The 9,327-nt window shown below is 38.1% G+C and overlaps 1 protein-coding gene across 1 annotated transcript in view; it reads right to left on the reverse strand.

The window, feature by feature from the left end:
* Positions 1-8,638: 8,638 nt before the first annotated feature.
* LOC105546567 (ras-related protein Rac1-like) overlaps positions 8,639-9,327 on the reverse strand; it is a 1,265-nt gene continuing 576 nt past the window's right edge. The window contains exon 2 of the mRNA XM_011989802.1: positions 8,639-8,963. Coding sequence (XP_011845192.1) covers positions 8,639-8,963 — 325 coding nt within the window. The remainder of the gene's footprint in view (positions 8,964-9,327) is intronic.

Genomic DNA, 9,327 nt, shown 5'->3' on the forward strand with positions numbered 1-9,327 from the left:
CTTATATATTTTTCTGAGTCAATAAGAGTACCCTACTCCATTGATCAGTACCCACTAAACAACAGGATCCATATGAAGCAGGACCTCAGAAAACAAGAATACAATAGTAGCCAACTGTAGAGCATGGATGTAGTTTTCACAGAACAAACTCTTATCCAGCATCTACCATGTGCCAAGCACTGTTCTAGACCCAGGGTATACTGGAGAAGTGTCATAGTGATTGCCATAAAGAGCCTCATGATCTAACAGCGAAAAGAAAGAAACCTCCAGTCATAATATCCTGAGATAAATGTTGTGCTGGGGGATATATAAAGTGACCCAAGATAACAGAGGCAGGAGGGAATAACTTTGCCTTTAGAGAAAGTGAAGAGGGACTCAAGGAAGATTCCACAGAGGCAGTAAGATTTGAGCTGGGCCTCAAGAAGGATAAGCTCCAATGCTCATTTATTTCTCTGGTGTATTTCTAATTTCTGTAAACTTGGCAAGGTGTTTCACTGCTCTGTTTCTGAGAGTATTCATCAACTAACCAAGGGAATTAGCAGTAAGTCACATGTTTGAAAGACAAGTTGGGAAAGGGGGTGAGAGAGATGTGAAGCTGTGGTTAGGGCTGGAATGAGATGGATGAGAAAAACAGGAGTAAGGAGAAACTATGGAAGGATGGTATCCTTACAAAGGCGAAAACAAAAGAGAAATGGTTCCACATGCATTTTACCTTTCTTTCCCTTTGCCACCTTGAATTTATAGGAAGCATCAAAATCATTGAATGGGAAAATGAAATAATATAGTTATAATCCTCCTCTTCATCTCCATCAATCAATAGGGTATATAATAAATGTGATATTTTTAAAATGAGGAGAAAGTTATTAAGGCTCAGAAAATCAACATGTTATGACAGGAATAGGCCATAAATATCAGGTTAGTAAGCATACAAGAACAGCAATTAGAAGCCTCTGAAGAAATTAGGTGAATAACACTTAATCCATACAGTCACTGTGGGAATTAAACAAAATATCCATGTACAAGACAAAGAACATTGCCTGGCACCGATTTAGCATGCAGCAGATAATTATTTTTATTGTTGTCATCTGTCACCATCTAAAAATATAGCTAATGAGAAGGGAAAGGCCCTGTCCAACCTCATTGTCATCTGTAAAGGCAAACTGGAGGTGACTCGTGAAACAGGAAGAAAACAAATGTAGAAATTTTACTGGGGCTACCTCACTATTCCTAATACCCTAAAGCAGATCCTAACTGAATATGTGACTCTAAGGAGGCTCTAGGGGTTATCCACCACCCTAAGATCTTGACCTGGCAACATCTTTCAATAGATGTCATGATGAGATAATAAAGAACAAAAACAATTTAGAAAGAAATGTGCCGAGAGAAGTCCACAGAAGGGAAAAATAGGGAGAAGCAAAGTGAAGAAAAACATGTGAAACTTGTCAACTCCTCTACCTATGGCTATATGCTGGCCAACTGTTAGGAACATTGGTGCTAACAGGGATAACACATCATAGTGATTCCTGCCCAGAAATAATATAAAACACAATGCAGAGACATGCTGGCTTCATTTACTGAAGGATCTTGGAACTAAAACAGGAGGGAAAATAGTTGTTCTCCTGCCTGGAATGTCCCCAAACTAGTCTGTGGTGAGTATACCACTGTCCTGGCAGCTATCACATGACCTTTGATCATTTCTGCAGGGTGTGGGCTGATACTCGATATGACCACAGCTAAACATGGGGATGCACATGACAGAGGGAAAGTAAATGAAAAGGATTTTGTTTTTCACATCAGTGTCTGAGGTGAACAGGCCAGACCAAGAATGAGATAAAGTGTTATATTCTGACAAGGAAATACAGAAAGCTCAAAGCTTGGGGTGGCATCAAAGCCACGCACAGTAGGAGATAAACTTCAGACACATAATTGATGCGTGGAACTGGAAACAACCAAAAAGCTGCTCCAAGTTTCCGAAAAGCAGCCAAATCACAGTATCTTGAGACATTCAGAAAGTTCCTAATGAAGCCTCATCTAAAGCAACTTCTGAAACATATGTTCTAGTAATCTGGTGATGCATTCAACCAGCACATATTAGGGGCCCACCACACACCCAACATGCTGCTCAGTTCTGAGAGATGAGCTCCTGCCTTGTAGGAACTTATACTCAGGTGTTGGGAATGCTCAGTTCTGAGAGATGAGTTCTTGTCTTGTAGGAACTCATACTCAGGTGCGGGGGATAAGAGACACATTCCTCAGCCTTCATGGTTTGAGTCGGATTACACTGAGATGAAGTCATGTGGTAGAATGCACCACTTGGCATTCAGAAACAAAGCAGTGTAAAGGGCTATATGCACAGCTGAATGGCTCAAAGAAAACCACCTAGGAAAGGAAAATACGTGTTCTCTATGTTCTCTATGTTAAGTAGCCATTAGGCTGTCCTCTGTTTCAAAATATTGAAACACTGCAGAAAATTGCTGGATAAATAAAGAATTTGTAAAAGGAATTTACAACCATCCCCACTGCTGGAAATATAGGACTCTGGTTCTGGGTTGAGACAGTTATATAAACTATTTTCTTCTCACTGACTTTCAGGTTCACTAAGAAATGGTGCACTAACAGCACTAAGAACAATCTTCAGGAGAAATAATCCTTCCTAACAGAACCTGTAAACATGTTACCTAGATATGTACATTTGTCAGAAACTTGGTTAGAGGTTATTCTACCTCTTCTTCAAATTTAATTCTTGGATCTGATTCTCTGTTCCATTTATCTTCAAGAAAAAAAAGAAAAACCATGTGATTATGAAGGCAAAGATTTGATGAACAATAGAAATGAGATAAAAACTATTCCTTCAGAAAGTAAAAATGCCAAGAAATGATTTTTATTCCTGTGTATTTGTACAAGCTAAACAAAGGTCCATATGAGGAGAAAGTGTCTCTAGAAAGATTGGCAATGGAATGTACTAATGTATTCTGAGAAAAATAACAGGGGAATACAGGCTGATCAAAGTTCAGATCCCAGCACAGGCAAAAAGTGTGGGAAGGGAGGAAATAAAGAGGCCTATCGATACTTCTAAGACAAATAATTTCATTTTAAAAATCTAGTCAAAATACCTTGATGCAGGCAGGAAAACAACCTTTGAGAATTATATAAATAACAAAGATTTGAAATTGGAAAAAAAAATTTTATAGCACACAGACTCCCTAAAATATAATTATGTATTGTTTAACAATGGGGATACATTCTGAGAAATGTGTCATTAGGCGATTTTGTCAATGTGTGAACATCGTAGAGTGTACTTACATAATCCTAGGCTATGTGGTATAGCCTACTGCCCCTAGGCTACAAGCCTGTATAGCATGTTACTGAACTGAATACTGCAGGCATCTGTAACACAGTAGTAAGTACTTGTGTATCTACACCAGAAAAGGTACAGTAAAAACACAGTATTATAATCTTACAGGATCTCTGTCATGTAGGCAATCCATTGTTGACCAAGACATCATTATGTGGTATATAACTGCATTTATAAGTTCCATATACATATGGTCTGTATTCAAGCTGAAAATATTACATAAATTGTTTCTCTATATGAAATAGAAGGGAAAAAAAGTCTGAAACCCTTATGACAGAGTAAAAACAAATTTTTAAATGAGGTCAACTTTTTTTGCCCCCATCAGCACCCAGCATATCATCAGAATTTATATTCTTTATACTAAAACTTCTGGGAAACGATAGAATGCCACAAACCAGGATATTATATTTCTTATTTGTTTTTTGGAATATGGAAATATACATGCACGTATGTGCACATGTGTGTGTGCACACTTGCACAACCAATTGGTAATGGGCACACAGATGGTGTGGGGATGAAAGATTCTAAGCTGGATGTTTGTGGGTTTGGAGTTTGGGAAATAGCCTAAGAGATTAGGGTGGAGGTAGAAAGTTCCTCAAGGATCTTTATTCGTTATTGGAATCCCAAAATTCCATGAGCCTTAAAAATCATCTAGTGCACCTATTCTAAAATCATGCTCTAAGGAAACCCAGGATGTCAAGAATATGCCTCAGTGATCTACAAACAAGTAAATGTCTGTCATACAAACAAACAAACAATAAAACCCTGTAAACTACCTAAAAATGTATTCATCACTTTTAACTATTTTCATATTTTAATGTTCAAAATTATCCATTTAGTCCAACTGTCTCATTTGACAGGTCAAGAAACTTAGAACAATCAAATAACCTACTCAAAGTCTCAAACTAGTTAGTGTATAGTTAGGATCATGTCTTAGTCTGAGTTCTTCTCAAAGCAAATCTCAAGACAGACTTGGGTTCAGGCAGCTTCTTTAAGAAGTGACCCTCAGAAATCTGAGTGAGAAAACAGGGAAAGTGAGATAAGGAAGAAAAAATATAATAAAGATACATAAATGAATGGACTACTAGTGTGGCAGCTAGGGCTCAGTCTTGCTGGGGAGCTTCCAAGAAACCTTGTGGAGTAGGCCTCTGAATTATCCCACTCAGGAATTGGACGACTGTGCTTCCATCCACTATGTCCCATTCCTCATGTATAGAGGGTTGCCCTTGGGGACCTTAACTCCCCTGCACTTCTGAGTCACAGAGTAAGCACCCAAGGCTCTAGTGAAAGCCTCAGGTGAGTAGTGGAGAACCACCCTACTTGAGGAGAGAATCAGCATGCAGGAAACTGTTCATCACAGCTGCAGGTAAGCTCAGGTGGGCCCAGGTGCAACGGAGCAAGGTATCCACAGCATCCACAGCACTTGAACCCAGGGCGTCTTACGCCCAAGCCTGGTTTCACTGATGTAACACTAAAGAAATGTGTTTATACTGAAAAGCGTTCTTCTATTCTTCATCAGGCACCTGCCTTCATGATGAGCTAGTTTCAAACACACAGCAACCTAAGCCACCACTACTTTTCAGGATGCCACAGAATAAGAGCCATTTCACATGTACCATATACAGATAAATTTACTCTATTTCAACTTCAGTCAGTTGAATGCTTCCCTAAAAGAGGGATCTAGGATTTCATCAAATGAAAGTGAACTAGATGATAACAGGGATCCAGCCAGGATTTTTCTTCCAAAGGAATATTGTTCTACGAGAAAGCCAAGGCAAAGGCATTCTGAGAGACTCCTAAGGAGTACACAGAGCTGAAAAGCTGATGTGAGTTGTGAATGAGTTTAGCCCATGAGTTGGACCTAAGGATGTAATAGAGAACATGCTGGTAAGCCACAATTATTAGGGATGAAAAAGTAAAGTAGAAGGCAGGGTGATCAGCTGAGAAGACTCCTAGTGATGAGAGTGACACAGACAGCTGTCATTTCCTTTTCTCACTTTATTGAAGATACTGATTATTTTACCATGGTTGATGATGATGCCAAAATATAAGCACACAGACATTTTCCAGTCCCTGACCCACTAACAATTTTATATCTTCCCCTGCAGGATTTTGGAATACTTTTGATAATTAAAAGAAATCTTGGAAATGTATTCTATTTTCCACAGTGAATGGTTTAAAATAACATTTGGGTTTAAGTGAGCATAACTTTTTATTAATAGTACTCTGCTGACACTTAAATATTGTAGACGAATGAGATTCATAAGATCCTCTTCTTCAATAATCTAAATCATTTTAGGTTATGCAAGATTCTTGTATTCTTAATAAATGTATATTTATGGTACTGTTATCCCCATATATAAATTTATTTTTGAATATCTGGACTCACCTGCACATCCACTGATAGAGTTTGGCTGTGTCCCCACCCAAATCTCAACTTGAATTGTAGCTCCCAGAATTCCCATGTGTTGTGGGAGGGATCCAGGGGAGGGTCGCTAACTTACTTAAGTGCTTTTCTTATAGAACCCCTTCTTACTGAGCAATTGAATCATGGAGGCCAGTCTTTCCTGTGCAATGCTCATAATGGTGAATAAGTCTCATGAGATCTGATGGGTTTATCAGGGCTTTCCACTTTTGCTTCTTCCTCATTTTTCTCTTGCCACCACTATGTAAGAGGCGCCTTTTTCCTCTCACCATGATTCTGAGGCCTCTCCAGCCATGTGGAACTGTAAGTCCAATTAAACCTCTTTTCTTTCCCAGTTTCAGGTATGTCTTTATCAGCAGTGTGAAAATGGACTGATACACCCACATAGCAAAAACTATCACAGAAGCTACAATGAGGAGAAATATTTACTCAATGCCAGGCAATGTACCATGAACTCTACGTATTTCCTGAATTCAAATAACTCATTGATATTATTTCCAACTCATTGAAACACATTGATCAGCAGCTTAAATATTAGAAGGCACAATGATAGACTCTGTAATAGATACAAAAATGGATCAGGAATAATCCATGTCCTCAAGGAAGCTATAGCCTAGTAGAACCAAAAATCACTTTAATATAAGATATAGTATGTTTTGTCATTAAAGCGTTGTAAGTAAATGGCATAGGAGTTCAACTATAAAACTTTGGTGATATGAAATGAGACCCTAATCCTGTGGTGGAGAGTGGTAAAGACAAAAAAAAAAAAAAATCACATAAAGCCTTGGAAAACTTGCACCTACATTCAAAATTCTCTGCAGCTGTGAACTGATAAATTTGATTTGTTATCTGGAAGACTGCTTAAGTCCTGGCACTATGTGGCTTTACACCCTTGACTTTCTGTTTACCCCTCTAGTTCTATATCTTTCTTGTCTTTAGATTTCAAAAAATAAAAATGTTAAGTCTGAAGAACAGACTTGAGATAGGTCCAATTCCTTTTAGGTTCACAAATTATCTCTTGTCTTCCTTAGCATAAGTCATGGAGAGTGCTTATCTAAGTTTGCCTCTTATCTAAAGAGGCACACACTCTGCACCAATAGACTGTATTCAGGAGCAGAGGTAGATAAAAATTATCTGTTTTGTTAAAGTACTACATGCCTAGAGTAATATTTATTTTGCATTCTTCTCCTATGAAAATTTTTCCTAAAGAAATACTCCAAATAGTTCAAATGAAAGGGATTTCAAAAATGCCAATTAATCAAACTGAAAGTTTCTTAAACTTTCTGGTGGAAAACAACTAAACAATATACACCTTTGAAAATGCTTTTCATAATAGGAAAGGAAATAAAACATGATAAGAATTAACATACAGTATACTAAGTATTTTTCATACATCACTTTTTCCAATCCCTATAGAAACCTTGTGAAATAGTTACTCTTATAAATACCATTGCACAAAAAGAGAAACTGAGGCTTCGAAAAAATAAATCATTGGCGAATATTATGGGAAGTTGGGATTTGAGCCTGGATCTTGCTGATTCTAAGTTTGTAAACTTAACTACTGCTAACAGTTTCAGAATTCATTCATGTGTTCTCGTTAGTAAGCTAGAAATAAGATCTGTGGTAATAGATACATATGCACAATATTAATTTGTATCTCAATGAACATGATTATTCGATCAAAACATGATACCACCTTAATCATAAACCATGTTTTGTTGGTTTAATTAACATTCATGTGGAGTAATTGATCCTGAAAATTACTTTAGTAAGGCTTTATAGTAAATGTTTTTCTATAATTCCTATAGAGAGAAGGGGAAATCAGTGACAGAAAATATGTAACCTGAAATATTTGGGGGCTAATAGCACTATTTTTCCCATATAAATGCCAATGACTTCATGTTTATACTAAGAGTGCAAATAATCAGAAAATCCAGCGATCCACCATGATTCATTTCTTAACCTGCAAGCACTTTGCCAATGTGCACCTAAAAGTTCTCCACAATGTGAATAAGAACATCTTGCAGTTACTACCTTGTATAGAGATCACGTATACAGAAACTGCTACTCAAATATTATCAAAATACTGTCTTTGTCCTGTGATCACACACACCCCACCCAGCATACCCACAACTAAACAGAATACTTCATTAGAGGAGACACATGAGTTCTGTTCAAAATCTCAGCAAAAGCTGGTCAACTAATTTTTAGAAAATTCACTATGAAATCAAAAAGACTTATCCAAAGAGCTGAGATGTTACACCCATTCCATTACGGCACAATGTTACGTCATGAACATGGGCTGATAAATCACTGGTGAGTTAAATGGCAACGCTTCATTCAGGAGGCTGTTCTGCTTTACACATCTGAAAACTACTTAGCAAGTGTCTGCATCTCGTAACTACAGAAGCTACAGTCTTCTGAAAGACGAAGGTCTTTACACAGTTTAATACTCGGTGTTCTTGGCACAACAATGCAGTGTAGTTCAGAAGGTATTTTGGCAACTCTTAATCTGAGCAAGAATATGGCTTTTGAAAAATAAGATTTTAAGAAAGTTTGTCACTTTAGGTCTAAATTTGAATATAATATGACTCTGAACTCTTACATTTAGAACAAACAAAACCTTAAAATTACTAATTGGTTCAAAATGGTTTTATGGAGAAATTAATCTGTAACAAAAAGTTGGCATTGAGTGTGAAGGCTCCACCTTTTTTAAAGCAAAGTGTACAAGATTCAAAGGGACAGAACCAAGAACAAGGGGCTCAGACATTTACAACAGCAAGCATTTTCTCTTCCTCTTCTTCACGGGAGGTGGGCAGAGGACTGCTCGAATCTCTTCGTCTAACACTGTTGAGGCCTCACTGTGTGAAAGCCGAGCACTCCAGGTATTTTACAGCACCAGTCTCCTTAGCTATAGCTAGACCCTGCAGATAGGTGATGGGAGTCAGCTTCTTCTTCAGTTTCTCGATCGTGTCTTTATCATCCCTAAGTTCAAGTTCAGTTCCCACTAGGATGATGGGAGTGTTGGGACGGTGGTGCCGCACCTCAGGATACCACTTTGCACGGACATTTTCAAATGATGCAGGACTCACAAGGGAAAAGCAAATTAAGAACACATCTGTTTGAGGATAGGATAGGGGGCATGATCTGTCATAATCTTCTTGAGCAGCTGTATCCCATAAGCCCAGATTCACTGGTTTTCTATCTACCATAACATTGGCAGAATAATTGTCAAAGACAGTAGGGATATATTCTCCAGGAAATGCATTGGTTGTGTAACTGATCAGTAGGCAAGTTTCACCTACAGCTCCGTCTCCCACCACCACACCCCTGATGGCCTGCATCTGAGCCACTCGCTCAGCCGCGGGGGCAGCGGCAGGGCTCTGAGACCAGAAGCGGTGGGTACAAGGAATAAAAGTGTCAAAGGTAAAAACTCTAAAACATTAATTTCTATCAAATGCAGTGGATGATGAAAGAAAGGTTGGTATTATCAGGAAGTGTTTTCTTAAGCTTTTCCTTTTTCTTACACCAGTCATCCCTCCCCAAA

The sequence above is a fragment of the Mandrillus leucophaeus genome, unplaced genomic scaffold (genome assembly GCF_000951045.1).
Source record: "Mandrillus leucophaeus isolate KB7577 unplaced genomic scaffold, Mleu.le_1.0 Scaffold364, whole genome shotgun sequence".
Lineage (NCBI taxonomy): Eukaryota > Metazoa > Chordata > Mammalia > Primates > Cercopithecidae > Mandrillus > Mandrillus leucophaeus.